The 22,263-nt window shown below is 48.9% G+C and overlaps 1 protein-coding gene across 1 annotated transcript in view; it reads left to right on the top strand.

The window, feature by feature from the left end:
• The window catches only part of LOC121434033 (lysine-specific demethylase PHF2), a 74,156-nt gene that overhangs the window by 35,589 nt on the left and 16,304 nt on the right, over window positions 1-22,263 (top strand). Inside the window, exons 2-11 of the mRNA XM_041632788.1 lie at window positions 4,399-4,484; window positions 7,961-8,075; window positions 11,476-11,636; window positions 14,463-14,604; window positions 16,945-17,131; window positions 18,612-18,774; window positions 19,760-19,847; window positions 20,205-20,311; window positions 20,715-20,806; window positions 21,882-21,971. Coding sequence (XP_041488722.1) covers window positions 4,399-4,484; window positions 7,961-8,075; window positions 11,476-11,636; window positions 14,463-14,604; window positions 16,945-17,131; window positions 18,612-18,774; window positions 19,760-19,847; window positions 20,205-20,311; window positions 20,715-20,806; window positions 21,882-21,971 — 1,231 coding nt within the window. The remainder of the gene's footprint in view (window positions 1-4,398; window positions 4,485-7,960; window positions 8,076-11,475; window positions 11,637-14,462; window positions 14,605-16,944; window positions 17,132-18,611; window positions 18,775-19,759; window positions 19,848-20,204; window positions 20,312-20,714; window positions 20,807-21,881; window positions 21,972-22,263) is intronic.

Here is a 22,263-nt window from a genome sequence, read left to right as displayed (position 1 = left end):
CAGACAAGAAGCACTGCCTCTATTGGACCAGATAGTCCAAGGTCATGGGCAAAATGAATACCCACTATACACGCACGCATGCACGACGCATACACACACACACACACACACAGAGAGAGAGAGAGAGAGAGAGAGAGAGAGAGAGAGAGAGAATAGACTTTCCTTATATCTTACAACCCTTGTCAAAAATAAATTGACCTCTGATATGTGGGTTTATTTCTGGGTCTAATTCTATTCTGCTCCTCTGTTTCTAGCTAGATGACAGTGGCATATTATTTGGTTACTATGGCTTTGTTGTGAGTTTTGAAGTTGTGAACTGTATGTTCTCTTCATTTTTTTTAAATTAATTTATTTATTTATTAAAGATTTCTGTCTCTTCCCCGCCACTGCCTCCCATTTCCCTCCCCCTCCCCCAATTAAGTCCCCCCCACTCAGCCTGAAAAGCAATCAGGGTTCCCTGTCCTGTGGGAAGTCCAAGGAACCCCCACCTCCATCCAGGTCTAGTAAGTTGAGCATCCAAATTGCCTAGGCTCCCACAAAGCCAGTGCGTGCAGTAGGATCAAAAACCCATTGCCATTGTTCTTGAGTTCTCAGTAGTCCACATTGTCCGCTATGTTCAGAGAGTCCGGTTTTATCCCAGGCTTTTCCAGACCCAGGCCAGCTGGTCTTGGTGAGTTCCAGAGACAGAGACCCACATTGGAGCACAGGACTGAAATTTCATTTTTGTTTTTAAAGATTGCTTTGGTTATTTGGGATCCTTTGCAATACCATATGAGTATAAAGTCAGCTTTTACCCTTGTTTCATCAGTGTACAAATCGTGCCTGTGTTTGAGGGACATTTCCCCCAAATGGTTTATCCTTCTTGATGCTCATATAATTGATTTCTACATTTTCTTTTTGATTATCTATTGCCAGTGTCCAGAAACACTGTGCTGTGTGTTAATCTTGCACCCTACAACTTTCCCTTTTATTTATTAGTGCTAGCATGTCTTATATAGAGGGTTTCCATGTGATTTTCTGTATATTTAAGCATGTCATTTGCAAATAAAGATCATTTTACTTCTTTTAGTTAGTTAGAAGGCTTTTTATTTAATTTTATCCCCTAATTATTTTGACTAGCAGCACTTCTAACATTGCGTTGAGTAGAAGTGGCAGCTACAGACACCTGCCTCATTTCAGGTCTTCTAGGGAAAGGCTTTTGGTTTTTCATCATTCTGTGTAATATTAGCTGTGAGTTTTTTATATTATATCTTTATCTTGCCGAGGAAGAGGAAGTTCCTTTCTATTCTTAGTCTCTCTCTCTCTCTCTCTCTCTCTCTCTCTCCTTCTACACACACACACACACACACACACACACACACACACACACACACGAAGAGCCGGGTGTTGTGGCACATGTCTTTAATCCTACTACTTAAGAGGCAGAGGCAGGCAGATCTCTGAGTTCACGGCTAGCCTAGCCTACAAAGCCAGTTCTAGGACAGTCAGGACAGCCAGGGCTATGCAGAGAAACTGTCTCCCTCCCCCAAATAAAAATAAATGAAATTATGAATAGGTCTATCTTTTTCTGCATCAGTTGAGGTACTCACATAGTTCTTCCTTGTGTCATAAGAGGTGAGAACACATTAGGGAAGATGGGGGTTGGGGAAGGACTGGGAAAGACCAGAATAGGAATGTGAGAGAGAAAGGGCCATGTGAACTGTGGCTGAGACTTGCACAATCCCTGCTGCTGTGTAACCTCCAGGGTGGGGCCTCAGGGCACACCCTTTTTTTGTAGTCAGATGTGATGTTCCAGCAATTGAAGTGTTCCTTTATTTCATGTGTTGAACTATCTTTACACTCCCGTGATAAGTCTTGCCTGACTGTGAACTATATACAGCCTCTTAATGGGCTGCTGGACTTTACAATGTAGTTGATGGAGGGTTTTTATACTGCTATTAATAAGAGATGTTGGTCTGGTTTTTTTTTATGCCTTTGTCTGGCTTTGGAATCAAGATATTATTGTTCTCATAAAAGGAATCAGGAGGGCTGGGGATAAATGACAGAATCCTTGTCTAACATATTTGAGGCCCTATATTCATTCCTAGCATGAAAAGAGGGGGTGGGTCAGAAATATTTCTTTTCAATTTGTTTCTGAGAAGGATTGCTATTATTTTTTATAGAATTCACTAGCGGTGCTTCTGGGCTTTTCCTTTTTATTACTTTATTCATTTTGTGTGTGTGTGTCTGTGTGTGTTTGTGTCTGTGTGTGTGTGTGTGTCTGTGTGTGTGTGTGTCTGTGTATGCCCATGCTTGTACACAGGTGTGTATCAGGCACACATGTGAAGGTTGGGGGACAACTGGCAGGTGTCTGTTTCCTCCTTCCACCCTTTGGGTCCAGGGAATTGAAATAATGTTATCAGGCTTAGTGGTGAGCACCTTTACCCCCGGAGCCATCGTGCTGGTCTCTGGAGTTTTCTGAGGGAAGTTTTTCAGGAATGACACAATGTCTTATTCAGATCTGTTCATTTTCTCTGTTTCATCACTGTGTGTACATATGTGTTGTTGGGTGGCGGGAATCAATCCCAGCTTCAGATGTGCTCATCATGTGCTCTGCTGCTGAGTTACAACTCACTCTGCTGTTTTTGAATTGCTTGTTTGTAGTTTATGTGTTCCTAGGAATTTGTCCACTTCACCTCGGCTACCTAATTGTTGCTCTATAAATAAGTCTGGTTTCAGTAACCTTTCTTCATTTTGTCTGGTCAGTCTAGGTGAAAGCTTGTAAACTTTGGTCTGATTGACTCTTTCTGCTGTTACTCCCTCCCCAAGTCCATATTTAATGCCGGGTGTGGTGGCGTATGCCTTTAATCCCAGTACTAGAGGCAAAGACAAGCAAATCTCTGAGTTCCAGGCCAGCCTGGTCTGTAGAGCGAGTCTAGGACAGCTAGGGCCACACAGAGAAGCCGTCTTGGAAAAACAACAACAACAACAAAGGTTCTCATTTGGGAAAACAAGCTCAGATTCAGAGATATGCTGCCCCTCGGTGGTGTTGGAGGGACACAAAAAGTCAGGAAAAGGATTGACGAAGGTCAACCTTGTTATCATTTCCCAGAAGCTGTTCGCCTTGTTTTTGGAAATAGGGTCCCTAATTGGGACTGGAGCTCACTGATTAGGGTGGGTTATCTAGCCAGTGAGTCCCCTGGAGATGCCCATCTGCATCTCTGTGATGCGGGATTGTAAGCATATGCCACCACATCCCACTTTTCTTGCATCAGTTCTGGGAATCTGAACTCAGAACTTGGTGCTTGCACAGCCAAACCCTTTCCTGACTAAGCCATCTCCTCAGCTCACCTTACATATTTTTAATAGGTATAAAATTTACAGTGGTTCCCTATGAGTCAAGACATCATGAGGCAATACTTTAAAAAAAAGACAAAAGAGCATATTTTAATTAAAAGTCATACTGAATACAGCTGCAACTGTATTGGACTTTTGATGACCTGTGGAGTTTGCCCCATGTAAAAACATCTTCCTAGAGTACCCTGGTGACTTCCAGATAGTCCATTTCCTTAGCCCTTCCTGGGTGGAGACTCCGTGGCTGCCCTCAGGAAATGCTTCTTTAAAATACATCAGGTGGCTCTGTTTGTGCGTCTGCTCGCAGGAAGGGTGTGTTGGTGTGTTTTCCAACTCAGTGACTTTTCCATTTGGGGGATTCATCTGTCCCAACAGTCTGGCCACACAACTGGATTCTCACTGTCTTCTACTGGCCTCTCTTTACCTGTAACCAAAGAGTAGAAGGTGTCAGAACAGAGCAGCATGTTTTCATTTTGCTGCTTGTGATGGTAGAAGCCTGTTGGCCTTGTGGTTTGCATCCTCTGATTCTGTCCTCATTCTAAGGGGCTTTTGGGCGCCAACTGATCAGTGCCAGTAGCTGCCTCCTGAGCAGGTTTCAGGCCCTGGAAGAACTGGGAGGGAAGAAGAAGGGACACACTGGTCACTGTCCCTCAACCTTGCCCTGACCTCCTGAAGCTGAGTGGGGCAAATTGTTGAGGTGTAGCTCAAGGTTCTCCTGTCTTCCCAGATGTGTTCTGTTTCCTAGCTTCCATAAGGGGCTGTGCCACTGGTTCCTAACATCCCCTCGCCTTCCCAGGGTGATGATGGAGGTGGTCCTCACTGAGGCATAGTGCTGGGTCCTCATAGTGAGCACCTGCAGCTGCGTGTGGATCCCACAGCAGATTCGTGTTTGAGGAGGGCTGCTCTGCAGCCCTTCCGCCCCTCCCCATCTAAGGACAACTGTTGCACAAAGCTCCACTGACCTCAGTCCCCAGCAGTGAGCAGGGGCTACCCCTGAGCTTATGGATGGAAGGCTGAGGGAGACTGACCGTGAGAGGAATAATGATCTGTCTCCTCCTGTTTCAGCTGTGTTGGGGTGGAAGAGGAGGAGGCACCAGATATCGACATTTATCATTGTCCGAACTGCGAGAAAACCCATGGCAAGTCCACACGTAAGTACCTCAGCCTATCAAGGTCACAGCCCAGTGGCTCTGGTGCTGGGGACCCCTCCAGCTTAGCTGACTGCTTTCTGATTGATTCTTGCTCTCAGAGGCAGCCACACAGACTCCACCATCACCAAGGCCTTGCAAGGGCCACACCTAGCACCTATAGACTACCCCATGTTAAGTGTGGGCTTGAGGCTCAGGTGATAAAAGACGTATTCAGGGCGCCCAGCCTCGCCAAGCCAGACACATGTGTATGTTTGTGAATGGCTCTGCTATCCATCCTCTAAGAGCTCAGCTTACCCCACCCAGCATCCCACAGTGCCTGTTGCTGTGTATCCGATGTTTCTCCTTTCTACCCTTGTTCTCTGAGCCCTGCTGTGCAGCAGGTGCTAAGGGAATACCCAAGATGTAGGCTCAGCTCATATTGTGCAATTTCATCCAAGTAGGCTTTGAACTCCAAGGCTGAGCCCTAGTTATAAGTAGGGAGTGGACCTGTGGCCTGTAGAAACACAGGGACTGACGAGTGTCTGTGTGTGTGTGTGTGTGTGTGTGTGTGTGTGTGTGTGTAGTGAGTATCTACCTTACCTCTGTCCTCAGGGCTTCTGCCTATGTTGGTGTTAGAAATACTCACATACACTGCAGGTAGACACTCTGGCTGTTTCACTGCTCACATGCCATGCCCAAGGCTGGATTGGTTGAGTTGGGGAATTAGAATGGGTCACAGGGGACTGTGTCCAACTCCCTTCATAGTCACTGCATCGCTCCCTTTTCAGGAGACCCTCACCCAGGTACTCAGTGCAAGCCGAGAGACCATATCCCTGCCTCTGTGAGATAAGTGCTGTAAACACAGAGAGATGAAGAGAGAGATGCAGACAGTGGGGTAGGGGCAGTGAGGTGGGGATACAGTCAATGGGAAAGACACAGGCAACTCAGGAAGTGGGAAGGGACTCCAGTACCAGAGTACTCAGCTAACCGTGGAATACAGGCAATGGGGACGGGGAAATGGAGGGTTCACACTCCTGTTCAGTGAGCCAAGGCCTATCTGAGACTCTGGGAACATTGGAGCCTGGCCTAACTCCTGGTGAGGCTGGTGCTAGGTGGGTGGGATCTCCCTGTTCCTGGGCTCTGTCTGCTGTCTCTTGGCTCTTCTAGGGCCTGGCTCTAGAGTGCACATTGCTGGATAATGGGGCTGCTCTGGTTTCTGGTTGTACTCAGCATCTGCCAGTTCAGGACTCCTAAGGCACCTTCCAGACCTCCCCAGACACACTTGTGCTCCGAGTGTCTCTAAGTCACTGACAATAAGGACAGGAAGGAGTGTTCTCACTCTCCTGGCACCTTGTTAAACTCAGGGTCTTATTTACCTTTATATAAGAAATGAGACAGATATGGAGAGCTTCCACTGGGACCCAGAGCTGTCCTGTGGGGCCTGGGAGGTGGGGTCACTGCAGAGCAGGGTTGGATCAAAAGATACTAGCAGGCATGTTCTTAAGGAGGGGTGGGGTAAGGCTGTGTGCGCTCATCCCAGAGTCCCTAGTGAAGGTGATCTGGAAGATGTTAGGGTCTCCCTGAATGGTTCATGGTGTCTCGGGGAGTCATTTCTAAGAGACTCTAGATTGTGGAGAGGAAGAAGTTGGAAAATGGGGTTGAGCCTCTTTCAGCAGTCATGAATGTTTGAAGGGGTCCTGACATGGGGGCTCTTGCTGAGTCTGCTCAGGGTAGAACGTAGGTGTGGTGTAGGACTGAGTGTTGATGAGTGTTGCATCAGTGACGAACAGCTTGATTCTTTTAGTGCTGTCAGGCATCCTCATGGTGTCAACCACCTACCCACTGAGAAAGGCATGTGCACCGCCTCACCAAGACTCAGTCCCTGGGCTTGACTGGAGTTTGAGCAGAGGCTCCACAGTCAACCATGGCCCAGGTACCAGCTCCAGTTCCCATCCCTACCACCAGCTCCCAGGAGTGACATGCACATAAGGTGTCTGCAGTTTTACCTGCATGCCTACCTGCATGTTTGTTTGTCACTTTTTGCCACAGGCTGGGTTGCTTAAATAGCAGGAGATTCATTTTGTGCCATTCTGGTGACAGAAAAGACCAAAATCAAGGTGCTAGCCCCTCTAGCATCTTCTCACAGGGTAGCGGGTGAGGGAGCCTCCTGTGCTTTCTGTCTCCATCACCTGGATGTCAATTCCATGACTCAGTCTCCTCTCAGGTGCCCCACTTCCTAATCACCTTGAGGACTAAAGATTTCAACATAAGGCTCTGGGGCACAGACCAGTCAGAGTGTGCTGAGATGTGTGTGCACATATGTCCATTTGTGTGTGCTCAGAGGCGGCTGTGTAAACACTGGGGTTAGACTCCTGCTATTATTGAGAGGCTTGTACTCCTTCAAACACCACGGTCCAAAGTCCTAGTCCTTTCTCTGTGAGTCTCTACTAGTCTTGGTTTTGAGCTGAGTGCCTATGAACACTGTGAGTAGTGCTGTCTGTGACGCTGATTTTAGTCACACTTCCATCTCCGAAGCCTCGGTGACAAAAGGCCTCCCATGCTTCTGGAGAGCTCCAGCCTGGAGCTGGTACTAGGAGCTGACTTGAAAACCTTCCTCCTGCTTCTTGTTCCTTCTACCCTGGCTTGAGGCAGGGCCTGCAATGGTGGGTACCGTGAAGAGCAGGAGCCAGGGCCTCCCATGCTGCTTTTTCTTCATTAAGCAACAGGGGTGTGGGTTTTAAGGTTCAACCCCACATAGTCTGTGTGTTCTCTGAGGTGATTTTGGCCAGTGGGTCTTGGTTAAGGCATCAGACAAGTTTATTTGACCAAGAAAAATCTAGTACAGGAGTCTCAGGCTCCTGGACATGAGCCTGGCAAGGTGCCTGATGTGACAGAGGCCAAAGGAACAATGCTGCTCTGCCACCACAGCGCTGTGGCAGAACATACTCAGCTGGGTGATGGGACCCAGTCCCCATCCTAACTCAGGCGTCACGGCCCCGTGATGTCGGTGGGAGCCCGGGTGTTCCCAGCACTGCCCTCTGTTGCTCAAAGGACTGCATGACAACTTCAGTACCAGGGCCTGCATGACATCCCTGTGCCTCGGGCCATCTTCATGGCACACTGGCTGTAAGGTGGGGAAAGAGGTATTGGAAAGGAAAGGCCCTGGCAGAAAGGTGACAGCTCTTTGTGGAGGACAAGCAGAATGTGTCCCCCATTGTGGGATGGCGAGCACCTTCTAAGAGTCGCCTGAGTGAGGAAGGTCAGGGCTAGCGTGGAAGCCTGACCTCCATTATGAGAACAGGGATGAAGATAAGGAGGTGTGAATGTGGGCTGGCAGGGTCTGTGGGAGAGGTTTTGAGTTTGCTGTGTTGGTAAGCTCCCTAGCTACCTTTTTGCCCCCTGCGGTGCCCAGGGGGATGTCTTCTTATAGTGTAGGGGCCTCCAAAGTTGGGTGGCAGCTGTGTTTGGAACAGACCCATCTTGTGTCTCCTCTACAGTCAAGAAAAAGCGGACCTGGCACAAACATGGCCCTGGGCAGATGCCAGACATGAAACCAGTGCAGAATGGCAGCCAGCTCTTCATCAAGGAGCTGCGGAGTCGAACGTTCCCCAGGTAGGTGATCTTTCTCAGGCGGGTGGACCAGCCATTCTTACCCAGGTGGTGGTCCTTCATTGGGTGGTTGGGCCTTTCCAGGTGAAGTGTTTTCTACGGATGATTGGCTTTTCTCAGCTGGGCAGATCTTCCATAGGTGGTGGGGTCCAGGCAGTGCTATCTACGGGGTGGACCCATCCACTGAAACCCTACCTCCTTCCCCATCTTCTGATCACTGCACACAAGGCTGTGTGTACTGTCCCTCTCAGTACACATTACTGTTATTGGGGATTCCCCTTCTAGGGGAGGCAGGAGCGTCAGGCCTTCCATAGACAGGTCGCTTCTCTCTTGTGTGTGTACCTCTTGAGGGCATACATTGGCGCTGCTCTGGGTGGGAAGTACCACTCTCCATCCTGTTTTCTGGCCACCTGCCTCTGCCCTTGCCACATGGTAGAGGCCTTTCCTTCCTTCTACTGCCTATACACTTGTTCTGTCTGAGTTCTGGCAAAAAGTAGGCAAAGAGCAGTCTCAGGAAGCTGTTCTGGGTCACCCACAGTTGTGAGGCTGGTACTGTTTGTCTGATAGAAATCTTTATTTCTCTCTTACTAGTATCATTGCATAGAGAGTTTTCAATTGCTGGGTTTCTTTTGATGCTTATTATGTGATGTCACATGATTAACTGATCTATGGTTTACCCTGGCTCCTCTGAGCTGAGTGCTACTCCCCCAGCTCCCCAACCTTCACTGAGATGTAGTTCACTAACTATAACACATTCATTTAAAGTCAGGAGCTCTTGACATGCGTGTGCCTCCTCACAGGTGTGTGCATCCATACAGGTGTGCGTATTCTCACTGGTGTCTGTATCCTCACAGATGTGTACATTCTCACAGGTGTGTGCATCCTCACAGGTGTGCGCATCCTCACAGGTGTGCGCATCCTCACAGGTGTCTGCATCCTCACAGGTGTGTGCATCTTTATTAGTCAACTTCAGAGCCTTTCATCTCCACAAAAAAATCCTGCCAACTTCTCGTTCCCTATGGCCTTGAGAATCCACAAGCACCTTTACCTTCTGAGCCCATTTTCTCATGTGTAAATCTGAGACATTTTCTAGAAATAGAATCACCCAGTATTTGGGTGCCTTCTTTTAATCTGATTATTTTCAAGGCTCATCCACATTGTAGCATTTGTCAGGACTTCATTCTCTTTTTGGTTGAATAATATCCCATTGTCTGGCTGGCTGGACCACTTGCTGTTTATATCATTCAGCTGATGGCCATTTGGGCTGTTTCTGTTTTTGTTTTCATATTTTTGCTTTCTGACTACTGTGAATAATTGTGGTCTAAATATTTAGATCCACGTTTTGTGTGGTCATGTTTCCATTTGTTAGCGTGCAGCCACTGGGTCAGATGGTCTGTGTGTAATAGTCTGAGAACCACCAGGATGCTTTGCAAGGCGGTGGCATCATGTGACATTCCCGCCAGCCTACAGGAGGGAGTTCTCCAGCTCCCCTTCCTGTCTAGCTTTTGGATCTAGCCAGCCGTCCTGTGTGTGTGAAGTGGTCTCTTATATTTTGACTTGCATGCCTTTTATGACTAGAGATGTTGAACAATTTTTAATTTACATGTGGGCTTTTCTCTTCTTAGGGAGTCTACTGAGATCCTTTGCCTCATACACTGTGTGTGTACACACACGTGTGCACCTGCGTTTGGAGGCCAGAGTATAATCTTAGGTGTTGTTTGACTGGCATGATTCATTCATTCTCATTCTCTCTCTCTCTCTCTCTCTCTCTCTCTCTCTCTCTCTCTCTCTCTATGGAATCCCCCCAGCCCTTTGCCTCACACTTTAAAATTGTTTATTATATTTATATATTTATTTGCATATGTGTGTAAATGCATTCATGTGCATGAACAGGCCTGGACTTTTATCTGCTGAGCCATCTCACTGATCTTGCCTCATATTCAAAGTTTTTAAAATTTACTTTATGAGTGTTTTGCCTCTGTGTGTGTGTGTGTGTGTGTGTGTGTGCGTGTGTGTGCGTGCGCGCGCGCACCACGTGCATTTTCAGTGCCCATGGAGGTCAGAAGAAGGCAGCAAATCTCCTGAACCCGGAATTATGAGTGGGTTTGAGCTGTCATGTAGGTACTAGGAACCAAACACGGGTCGTCAGCAAGAGCAATGAGTGCTTTTAACCACTGAGCTATCTCTCCAGCACCACCCCCTCACACCTTTTAAAATAATATTTGTGTCGTTGACCTGTAAAGGTTCTTTGCACATTGTAATGCCTTTTAAGAATTCTGTGTATGTATTTGTGTCTGTATATTCATAAGTAGAGGAGCTTGTAGAGTCTAGAAGAGGGCATTGGATCCCCAGGAGCTGGAGTTACCACCTGGCAGTATTCTCTCTCCAGCTCCTCTTTCCATATTCTCGATGCATACTCCTTGCGCATGACTGGCAGAGACTTCCTGCCCCATAGTTTGTCTTTTTGCTTTCTTGATGGTGGCCTTTGAAGCAGAAAGTACTTTTGATGTTGTTGGTTTTATCTAATCTTCCAATTGTTTCTTGTGCTCTTGTTGCGATCTAAAGCCTTCGCAAAATCCAAGATCATGAAGATTTATCTTCCTGTCTTCTCCTAAAGGGTTTGTAGTTCTAGCATTTAGTATGTATTTTGATACATGTTGAGTTAATTTTTGCATATAGAATGGAGTAAAATCTAACTTTCTTCCCCCTCCCCCCAATATCACTTGTTGGAAAGACTACCTTTTGCTATTAGACGGTCTTGCCATCTTTGTTGAAATCATTTGCTCGTAAGTGTCCTCATTTATGTCTGAACAAAATTCGAGGTACTGTCCATGTTTGTTCTTGTGCCAGGAGCACACTTGACTCCTGTAGTAAGTTGTGGAGTAAAGAGCTGTGGGTCCTGAACCTTTGCTCTATGTTTTCAAGATTGTGTTTGTTATTCTGGATCCCTCATGAGGTCCATGGACTTTTAGATCAGCTTGTGAGTTTTGACAGATTCTACAAGATGAAGTAGAAGGATTTGTTTTGCTTTCTTTTTGCCATGTAGGGGTGCAAGAGAGAGAAAGGAGAGAGAGAGAGAGAGAGAGAGAGAGAGAGAGAGAGAGAGAGAGAGATTGATTCATCTAGGTGATGGTGTCTCTCTGTGGAAAGGGTGGCCAGCATACAGGAACATAGTAGAGTTTTTCTGTCTCTCATCATTGTGGTACCTGCCTTCCATGTTCCATCACAGTTACCAGTGGACCTGTGTGCCTTGCTCTCAGTGGTGGGTGGCTGGAATCAGCACCACAAACTTGCCTACAGCTATCTTAGTAGTTTTCAGGGTGCTGTGGCAGGCCAACCTCCTGGAGCATGGGCGGCACATAGCCAGGTATCCTGAGGTGCCGGACCCACCCTTTCTCCACAGTGCTGAAGATGTGGTGTCCCGTGTACCAGGCAGCCAGCTCACTGTGAGCTACATGGAGGAGCATGGCTTCACCGAGCCCATCCTTGTCCCCAAGAAAGATGGACTGGGCCTATCTGTTCCTGCGCCGACATTCTATGTGAGTGACGTGGAGAACTATGTGGGTGAGTACTGTCCTTTGTGTATCTTATAGGAGCCTGGGGTAGGAAGGTGTTGGAATGAGGAACTGTGCTGTGTATAAGCACCCTGGCCTTCTCCTTGTCTGATGAGAGTAGGTAAGGCTTAAGGCTCCTGAGCCAGGATCTACCACTGAGCCTGGAGCCCCAGTGATCCTTCTGTGGCTGTCCCCGCTTCTCTTTCCCAGTGCAGCATCACAGGCCACACTCTCCACTATAAATGAGTGCTAAGAATCTGAGCTCAGATGATGTAAATACTTTGCTTTACCCAATGACCCATCTCCAAGACTTTCATGAAGATTTGTTTGTTTGTTTGAGACAGGGCTTCACTGTGTAGCTCTAGATGGTCTGGAACTCTTTATGTAGACCAAACTGGCCTTGAACTCACAGAGCTCTGCCTGTCTCTGCTACCACACCTGGCACGTGGAATACTTTAAATACACAAAAGAAAGAGACAAACAGCAAGCGTGTGCACCTGGCTGTTGGCCACACCCTCCCACCAGTTGTGGGTTGATTTTCTCGTCCCCTAACTTTTTTCCCTTAAAGTGTTTGAAGACCTACGTTTGACTATATCGTTTTGCACATGAACTCCAATGCTAATTGAATATGGTTTTAAATATACTTGCAATTCAGTCACTGCTCCACATTGATAATTCCATGATGGAGTCACAGGGGTATCTTCTAACACTGTGACATGATGTTATCATCTACAAATGTGTTGGGTCACATTCTTGGCTATCCTGGGATACATGTGACTGTGGGCTGCAGGTTGGATACGCTTATACTTTGACCTAATTCTCCCCAGTTTCCTCAGAGAATTCCTGTTTAGAGTTGCTGAGAAGGCTTGCCATGTAATAATGACCTGAGTTTCACATTCCTAGAACCTACGTGACAAGCTAATGTGGTAGTGTGCATCTATAATCCCAGCACCCCTCCTGTGAGATGGAAGCCTGGGACAGGACTTACCCAGAAGCTCACAGCCAGCTAGTCTAGAGTATGTAGCAACAAAGATCAAAGAGTAGGAGTGGAGACCAACTCCCGAGAGTTGTCTTTTGACCTCCACATGCACACCTGTATTCACATACATGATATGCACAATGCACCCATTTACATGTGCAAAGTTCTGGGTTTTATCTCCAGAAATACAAAAGACTCTTTACGTTGGGTCATTTGACTCAGAATTAAACAGGACCCATGAGTTTTCATGTCCCTTACATATTCTTTTGTGACAGACTCACACCCCTGCCATTTTGTCAATTTTGTGGGCCCTACAGAATTTCTCATCTTCAGGATGTCATTGGTTGTCAGAGCCCCTGCTGTGGCATCCAGCAGCTCTCTGTGTCCTGGGTGTTTTCCCATGAGCTCTGGCTTACAGGCCTTGCATTCTCACTCAAGGATTTGTGTCTCTCCCTTCCCAGTGGGTGCTCCTCCATCTTTGAGGACACCTACAGTGCCAAACACACACCTGTAATGATGCTGCCATGGTCAATGGGGCCTGGTGTCCAGGCTTCTTGTCCACAGATGTCCCAGAAGCTTCCACCTTGTGTTTGAGCAGCCACTGTTGACCTGTACAAAGGGCATATTTGCCTGTCCATTCTGTATTGTTTCTTCCTCTCTCTCTCATGACTTTTCTATCCTTGGTTGTTTGAAGAGCTTCGGCTTTTCCTCATCAGCTACAGAAAGGGCAAAATAAGTGTTCTCTCCTCTAGTTATCGATTAATCAGAACAGCAAGTTGGTGCCTATATTAGTTCTGTATTAGAATTCTACCACTGTAATGAAATATTTGAGACAAACATTTTACAAAGGGGGAAAGGTTATTTGAACTTACGGTTCTATAGCTACAAGTCCATAATCATGGGTCCCAAAGTTTTGCATCCCTAATAAGATTGTGTGTGATGGTGCAAACTGATCATATATTATACCCATGAGATGAGAAAGCAAAGGAAGAAGGAACAAGGGTCCTACAATTCTCTCCAGGGACTTCCCTGTAATTGGGCGTTTCTCTCCCATCTACCTGTTCCCAAATACCTAGCAGCTGCTTTCCAAATTACTACACAGAGGCTTATATTAATTGTAAATGCTTGGTCAATAGCTCAGGCTTGTTACTAGCTAGCTCTTACATTTTAGGTTAACCCTTGTTTCTTATTTATGCTCTGCCATGTATCTCCTGCTCCCTCTGCATCTGCTGGTGACTCCTCTGATTCTGACCTTCCCCTTCCCATCATAGTCTGGTCATCAGGCCTATACTTCCTGCTTGGCTACTGACCAGTCAGTGTTTTATTGAACCAATTTGAGTGATAAATCTTTACAGTGTCCAAGAGGATCATTCCACAGAATTTCCCTGTGATCTAGCATCCTCCCTACTTCCTAAATGTTTCTCTACCTCCAAATAGCAGCACAGGGTGGGACCACGCCTTTGTGTAGCCATACCAAACAAATGCCTTTGAAATGCAGGGCTCCTGGATTTTAATATTATTCTGGATGTTATCTTCAAAATGTCTGTTGTTATCTTCAACTTATGTTGACTATGCACCGGTATATTTATTTGCTGACATGGTCTTTCTAACTGAGAAGAGATTCACTACTTCACAGTGTTATGTTACTAGGTCTAAGAAAGGAGCATCGGTTACTTGGATCCACAGCAATTGTAGGTAGAGGAGATAAGGTCAGCCCTTATCTATTCTGTGGGGGCACTGCCCACAGGAGAGTGTACAAGGGCAACCGAGGACATGTAAGTGTCCACCCTCATCACATCCTCTAGGGAGGCCATAGTACTTTCCTGGCATGCTCATGTCTTCCCACTTCCTCCCCAGGGCCAGAGAGAAGCGTGGATGTGACAGACGTCACAAAGCAGAAAGACTGCAAAATGAAGTTGAAAGAATTTGTGGACTATTACTATAGCACCAACCGCAAGCGTGTCCTCAATGTGACCAACCTCGAATTCTCAGACACCAGGTGACAGGCTGCTCTGGGGTGGGCTTTGGTGGGCTGGCTCAGGGTCAGTGTCCCCAGTCTCCAGTTCTCAGGATGCTGTCAGGACTCTAAGGGCTGACTCTAGGTCTTGCATGGGGTTCTGGGGTTGTGAAACCTGGTTCAATGTTCTACCCTGGTGTGGGGACTGTGAGGCCTTGCTTGGGGTTCTGCCCTGGGTAGAGGCTGCAAGGCCTGACTTGGTGTCCTACTCTGAGTGGCCTACTGCTGTCCTGTGAGTTGCCCAGAAATCACCATGAAGGCTTGGTTCTCCTTTCTCTTAAAGCGCACTGCAACAACTCAGATGAAATAGAAGCAAAAAGGAAACCACCCCCCTCCCAGAGAAAGCCTCTGCGGCAGTATGAATGAGGCCCTTCCAGAGGCACATGCTCCTCACACACAGCGATGGTGTGCTGAGATGACACGCACACACAGAAGCACAATCTGTGACATACACTCATAACACTGCACACACCTGTTCACATCGTAATACACTCATGCATGCCTAGGGACACACTAAGGCACAGCACAAGGACATACTCTCATGTCACACTGACACACCTATTATCATGACATACTCATAGAACAAGATATAGGCACACTCAAGACAGACATACTTAGACATTCACACTCATGAACACTCTGAGACACAGCACTGACATGGTCAGGATATCTGCAACATATTCATTATATGAACACACAGCTCCCTCCTGACTGAAACTCTCAACACACTGTGACTCTCACTGGCACCACACTCAACACTTGCATCATATACACCTCGCCACATGTACCAAAACCTTTGTGTGCACACCTACATGGTGGCTGCTCTGTTTCTCCCCTAGGCCTACTACTTGCCTCGACTTATGAGGCCACTCACAGGTGTCCCAAGAGTCCTGGGTGTTATTATTAGCATGATCCCTGTGGGATGGGGTGTCTGTGGGTCAGTTATGTATAGTCTCTGCCCTTGCTTGAGGCTGGGGCAGCAGGACCAGGCTGGATTCTTGGTGGCATTTTCATGGAGGTGGGGAGCTCCCGTACACTAGCCAGGAGAGACATAGCAAGCCTAGAGGTCACACACATGAAGATCAGAGAGCACAGACAGGGAGAGGAGCCTGGGGGCTGATGGCCTTTATGGGTCCTAGGCTTCATCCGAATGAGGGTTTTTATTGATCTGCTACAGAAGGAGGCATGAGTTCCCTGGGGTCCCTGGGAGGGATTGTTCATGCACACTGAGTGTGGGGGTCAGCAGAGTTGGACACATACAGTGCCTGTCCCACAGAGAGGTAGTCCCCAACTGCAGAACTTGCATGGGTCATATTAAGAGTGTGGAAGGAGGTTAGGGACTAGGGGTTGTCAGGGGTGCTGGAGTCCTACCTAGGTATGGGAAAGGCTGTCTCATATGTAAGATGGACATAGAGGATCAGGTTATACGGAACTACTCCAGACAGCCTGGTTAGGGTGTACGTAGACTTCAGCAGAGGCAAAGTAGAGATTTGTGGGCTAGGTGTAGAGGCATGACAGACCCTGTGTGGCCTGAGGCAGCAAGAACATTCAAATCTGCTTCTCTGTCACTGCACATGGGGGCTGACATTTCAATAAACCCCAGGTGTATTAGATTATCTTCTATTGCTGTGAAAGACACCATGACCAAAAGTAAGTTGGGGAGGAAAGGGTTTATTTCATTTTATAGCTATGGTCCATCATGCAGGGACGTCAGAGAGGGAGCCTGGCGACAGGGACTGCAGCAGAGGCCATGGAAGAACGCTGTGGGGCTTGCCTATAGGCCAGTCTGATGAAGGCATTTTCTCAAATGAGGTTCCCTCTTGTCAGATGACTCTGGCTTGTGTAAAGTTGAAAGAAACTAACAAACACACTAGGTCACCTCTGCCTTTTCCTACCTTCTCTGAAAGTGACATAGCTGATTTGACAACAACTAAATGTGACAGGGAGTCTCTGGTCCGCCTATGTTTGCCCCAGAGAGAGGTGACTTTTCTTCAAATGGTACAGGAGGCACTGGGCCATGTGAGAAACATTTCTTCAGAGAATCTTGTGATACCAACTCCAGTGGGCCACTTTAAAGGCTCACCCCTCTTCCTGGGGTAGAGACAATATCCTCTGTGGCCTCCGCAGCCCCACACAGTGACTGGACTCCTTCCACCCTCTGGAGCTCTTGGTTTACTCCCCTATAAAGTGAGATGGCTGCCCAGGGCCTGCAGATTTACGAGGTAGCATGTGGAAGGAGCCTTGTACTGTTCCTACCTTAGAATGCATTAAAAATGGAAGCTCTGGGCCCCATTCCTTGACTGCTTCCTTTTATGGCCCCAGAATGTCTAGCTTTGTGGAGCCACCTGACATTGTGAAGAAACTGTCGTGGGTGGAAAACTACTGGCCTGATGACGCCTTGCTGGCCAAGCCCAAGGTGACCAAGTATTGCCTGATCTGTGTGAAGGACAGCTACACCGACTTCCACATAGACTCTGGGGGTGCCTCGGCCTGGTACCATGTCCTCAAGGTGAGCCACATCTCTCAAAACATAGCTCACCCTTTGCCTCCTATTCTCTGTCCTCAAGATTACAGCCCCTCCAAGCCCTGTCAGTGGCCAGGAAGTTACCCATTTCCAGTGTAGGGGGAATACTGGGATGGCCGGTTCTGGGGCAGGAAACCCACTAGATGTGTATGGGTAGAGGTACTAGTGACATATATGTATTTCCCTTTTCTAATGTCCTTAGGGCTCATTAACAATTATGGGAGGCCACTGGGTCACCTAATGCCCCAAGTAGAGTGCAGAGGTGCTGGGAAGACCTCTCAGCAACTACACTGACATCTGCAGGCAAGATGGTGGGTACCTGAGCCAGTAGGGAGGGTTGAGGGGCTTATCATGGAGGCAAAGGAGGACTTAAGAGAACAAGATGTATAGAACAACAGAAACCCTGAGCTTGGGCTCTGCCGGCAGAAACTATACATCTGCAGACTAGCTGTGCTGGACCCAGGGTGCTGGACTCACACCCTTTCTGGCTCTGTGAGACTCTAAGAAGTCATCATGGTGTCTATTCCCAGAGCATGAGGATGAGGCTCTTTCTGCTCTGGGTGCAGAGCCTGGCCGGGCTCGCACATGACCACCCCGGAAATGATGTCTATCATTAGTCCAGTCTGGAAGCCCTGAAGCTCTCGAGAGCAGAGCTGTTAAAGACTTGCTGCGTGGCAGTTGCGTTTTTTTTTTTTTTTTTAAGATTTATTTATTTATTATGTATACAGTATTCTCAGTATTCTGTCTACAGGCCAGAAGAGGGCACCAGATTTCATTACAGATGGTTGTGAGCCACCATGTGGTTGCTGGGAATTGAACTCAGGACCTTTGGAAGAGCAGGCAGTGTTCTTAACTGCTGAGCCATCTCTCCAGCCCCCAGCAGTTTGCGTTTTTTATTACCCCTGGGCACACATGGGATTTGTGGTGCCATGGAATAATGTGTGTACTGCTCCTGACCATATCAGGCTCACACACCTAGAACCTCCCTAACAGGCAGACTTCCAAAATTAAAACAGTATTGCAGGTGGGAGTGGCGAGCCTGTAAGGATGCTTTTCAGATCAGAACCCATCACCTGACCCCGGCAGGCTGAGAAGGGCACCCATTGTCCCTAGCACTGGTGGACCCTGCTGCCTGCCTCTGTGCCCAGCTTCTAGTAGGCTATATTCCCTGGGAAAAAGTCTCTAGCACCTATAGACTCTACCCCATTTGTAATGTTACCAGAACCCTGGGGGTCTCCATCTATCCCAGTGTTCCCCAACTCCCTATGACTTCTGCCCCACTCAGCATTCTCAGCACCCAGTGTACTCTGCCCCCACCCCAGCATCCTCAGCACCCGATGGGCTCTGCCCCCACCCAACATCCTTAACACCCAGCAGATTAGCTTCCACCTCAGCAGCCCAGCACCAGGTGGCCTCTGCCCCACATCCCTGGTCTTGCGGCTCTACCAGTGAGCTCTTTTTGCAGGGGGAGAAGATCTTCTATCTCATCCGGCCAGCTTCAGCCAACATCTCCCTGTATGAGCGCTGGCGGTCAGCCTCCAACCACAGTGAGATGTTCTTTGCCGACCAGGTGGACAAGTGCTATAAGTGCACTGTCAAGCAGGGACAGACCCTCTTCATCCCCTCAGGTGAGTATGCAGGACCCAGGCTGATGGCTGTCATACTCACTGCCTATTCTTCATGCTGGAGTGCCTTGCTGTCCCTGACTGGCCCAGCCCTTATGGAAGGACCAGCAGTGGGCCTTTCACAGCAGGAGGCCTGGGTGGTGGACCTGCCGTAGCCAGCACCAGGTTTCCTCAGGACTGTGTGGCAGCTGGTTTTGGCGTGGGAGACCTGGCTCAGTCAGTAGCTCTGGATGAGGAGGGTAGGTATTAGAAGTGTTTCTAAGGAACGCTTAAACTAATATAATAAAGTATGCCCTGAGCAGCTGAGGTTGCCACGTTCTCCTGGGAGGGTGAATCCCAGAGCTGAAGAGTCCACTCTGAAAGACTCCTTCCCTCTAAAGTAATTTGACCACATCTTGAGAGTGGGGCGCAGGCCCCACTGTCCCATGCAGGAGCTGGGACCTTTCCTTATGATTATGTATATGGCTTTTTGTTTAAAATCAGTATCCAAATGAGGCCCCAGAACCTGACTGAACTCAGCCTCTGCCTCTGGCTCTAGGATCTTCCTTCCCTGAAGCCATCCTCACACTTACTTTGGAAGGCCTTTTAGTTCTCTGGATTCTGGCCCAAGCCTCATCCCCCTGGAATAACTTAGAGACAAATCTCAGCCTCTAGGAAGAGTGACAATTCCAGCCCTGCCTCTTCTCACCCCTGTGTGGGCAGGTCTGAGATTGGGCTCCCTCTCCTGATGCTGGGCTGCCCGGGGGTGTCCTGACTATGTCTGGTTGGCTCCGAAGCCTCAGTTTCTCTATTTGTCTGGTACTGGGGTGTTACCTCAGACACACTCCACTCTCCGTCTTTCTCAGAGGTTCCTACCTGGCCCAAGCAGGGAGGAACAATGAGGCAAGGCCTGGGATGGTAGGAGCTGTAGTCCATGGTGAGTGGGGAAGGTGAAAGCAGTTATGGGAAGAAGGTAGAAGCTAGCCACAGCTCTGTATGTCTCCCTCAGGCTGGATATATGCCACACTCACGCCCGTGGACTGCCTGGCCTTCGCTGGACATTTCCTCCACAGCCTTAGTGTGGAGATGCAGATGAGGTAGGAACTCCTGCAGTGCTGTCTCCCCTTGGACCAGGCTGCCCAACGGGCACCATAGCCAGACTCCTGGCTGGACTCAGCTATGGGTTGCTATGCTGACATCTCTGTGTTGAGGGAAGGAGGAATGAGTTCCATGGTCTGGGCTAGGGCAAGCCTAGTGGTGGTTTGGGATCAGGAAGGCTGCTGTCATCTTTCTTGGACTATGGCCAACCTCTCTAGTAACCATAACCCACTGCTTCAACTCAGAGTGACCATCACTTTGGATCTCTTCAGGTCCAGGGGAGGCTGAGCTGGCTCCCTTTGGTGTGGCCTACTTGATGCTCCCTGCACTGATTCTTTCTTTTCTGTGGCTTCCAGGGCGTATGAGGTGGAAAGAAGGTTAAAACTAGGCAGCCTGACTCAGTTTCCCAACTTTGAAACTGCCTGCTGGTACATGGGGAAGCACCTATTGGAAGCATTCAAAGGTACCTGTCACTCCAGGTTGGGTGACTTGAGCCTGCAGTCCTGGTCTAAGGGACATCTTGGCCCTTTGTGAGCCCTGGTCATGCCTCCTTAGGACACAGGATAAGAGGGTCCCTGGGGTCTTGGTGTAAGCTCTGACCCACCTAGACAGGGCTGGGGATCCTGGGCAGAGAGGGGAAATAGACAAGGCCTGTCCAAGGCCCTGTTTGGTAAGCTTCATGTGGGATGGGAAGAGATGGAAGGTCAGTCATTTCCCTGCAGGGCAGGTGCCAGGTGGTCGGGTCCCCCAGATTCCAAGGAGAACCGTTGGCAGTTGGACTGGTGCCCTGGAGCAGTGGCCTCTGGAAGGCCTCTTGCTGGGGCAGGCTAAGCAGCCACCACACTAACCTGTCGTGTCCTTCCCAGGTTCTCACAAGTCTGGGAAACAGCTGCCCCCACATTTAGTCCAAGGAGCTAAAATTCTCAATGGTGCTTTTAGGTCATGGACGAAGAAGCAGGTAGGGAGCGCTCACTTGTGTTCTTGTCTGAGGGAACAGGGAGTGGGTGGGGAAGAGAGCAAGCCTGTGTCCTACAGAGCAAGTGTAGGCACTGTCTTCCCCAGGCTGGCCTAAGCTGGCCTGCTGACACTAACCATGATCCCCTGAGGGGTGTGTTGGACAGATGTAGGTCGTCTGGGCCAGCCTGGGGTTATTGGCCCCAGGGCTAGATTCCCTCAGGAGTTTTGGCTAGGACAAGTTTCTGATAACCTGGAGAGGGCAGGAAGGGCCCCAGGAAGGGCTGGTGCATTGACCACACATCTGGATCTGGACAGGAAGTGCTAGGGATGCACTCGTGGCTCCTGTTACTCAGCATCCACACAGTCTGTGGATGTAGCCTCCCAGCTAACTTGCTTTGTGACCTGGGGGTACCTTTATCTCCTCCTTATCCTCCCCTGTGCACTGGTTTCCTCCAGCCCCTGGGAACTGTTTCTCAGAGGTCACGGGGATGAAAGTGTTCCACTGACTTTCTCCTCTTGCCTGGATTGTTTCTACAGAAGGAGAAATTAGTCTGGCCTAGCCTAGGGTAACCTTGTGATATTGTCTCCTGCTAGGGGCTCTTGCTATTCAGAGTGCCTGTTCACCTGCTACTTGAGGGACAAGGGGCCACTTCTAGGTCACAGAGAAAAGTGGGAGGTCTCAGAGAGCCTTAGCAGAGGCCAGGTAGGGAACCATGTCCATGGCCTGTTTCTACCCATGTGTGGGCCTGGTGGAGAGGGCTGCCAGTGTTCTCCTGGGACCATTCAATGGCTGCCATCTTCTTGAGACCCAGAGCTGGGACAGTCCAGGGGTCCCTCCCACCTCACCTTAACTACATAGTCAGGAAGAGAAAGCTGGCCACATTCACTCCATAGTCAGCTAGCTGGTGGTGGCATCAGGCAAGACCCAGTCTTTTCCACTAACAGAAGCAGCTCACAGAGACAGGGCCCAGGATCTTGGGCACCAGGCCTTAAGGGCTCCATGGCAGCCTCTCACCCCATGGGAATGACTGAGGTACTGCGGTGGCCAGGTTGGCACTGACCCCACTGTTCCACAGGCTTTGGCAGAGCACGAGGACGAGCTCCCCGAGCACTTCCGGCCCTCGCAGCTCATCAAGGACCTGGCCAAAGAGATCAGGCTCAGCGAGGTAAGCCGTGCCGGGGTGACAGACCCCTGGGACGAGCCTGCCAGGGAACTTTCTCTGCGTTAGTGTTGTGCCCAGTGTGTGGAGAGTGCTTGGGGATAAAGGCAAAGGGAGAGAAGAGTGGGGAACCCTGAGTCCAGTCTGAGTCCCTGTTCTCCTGAGTCTGGAGGACCTGAGCCTGTGTCACACATGGGGCTCTAGGGTTCTGTGGACATGTCTTGTGTTATTGGATAGCGTGTGAGCATGCAGCATGCCCCTTGACAATGTGGAGCAAATATGGATGTCATATGGTGTG

This window comes from Microtus oregoni, unplaced genomic scaffold, assembly GCF_018167655.1.
Source record: "Microtus oregoni isolate MIOR12 unplaced genomic scaffold, Mior012 000042F_ref0000377, whole genome shotgun sequence".
Taxonomy (NCBI): domain Eukaryota; kingdom Metazoa; phylum Chordata; class Mammalia; order Rodentia; family Cricetidae; genus Microtus; species Microtus oregoni.
Note: the sequence above shows the minus strand (reverse complement) of the source record. Positions and strands in the feature narration are given on the sequence as shown.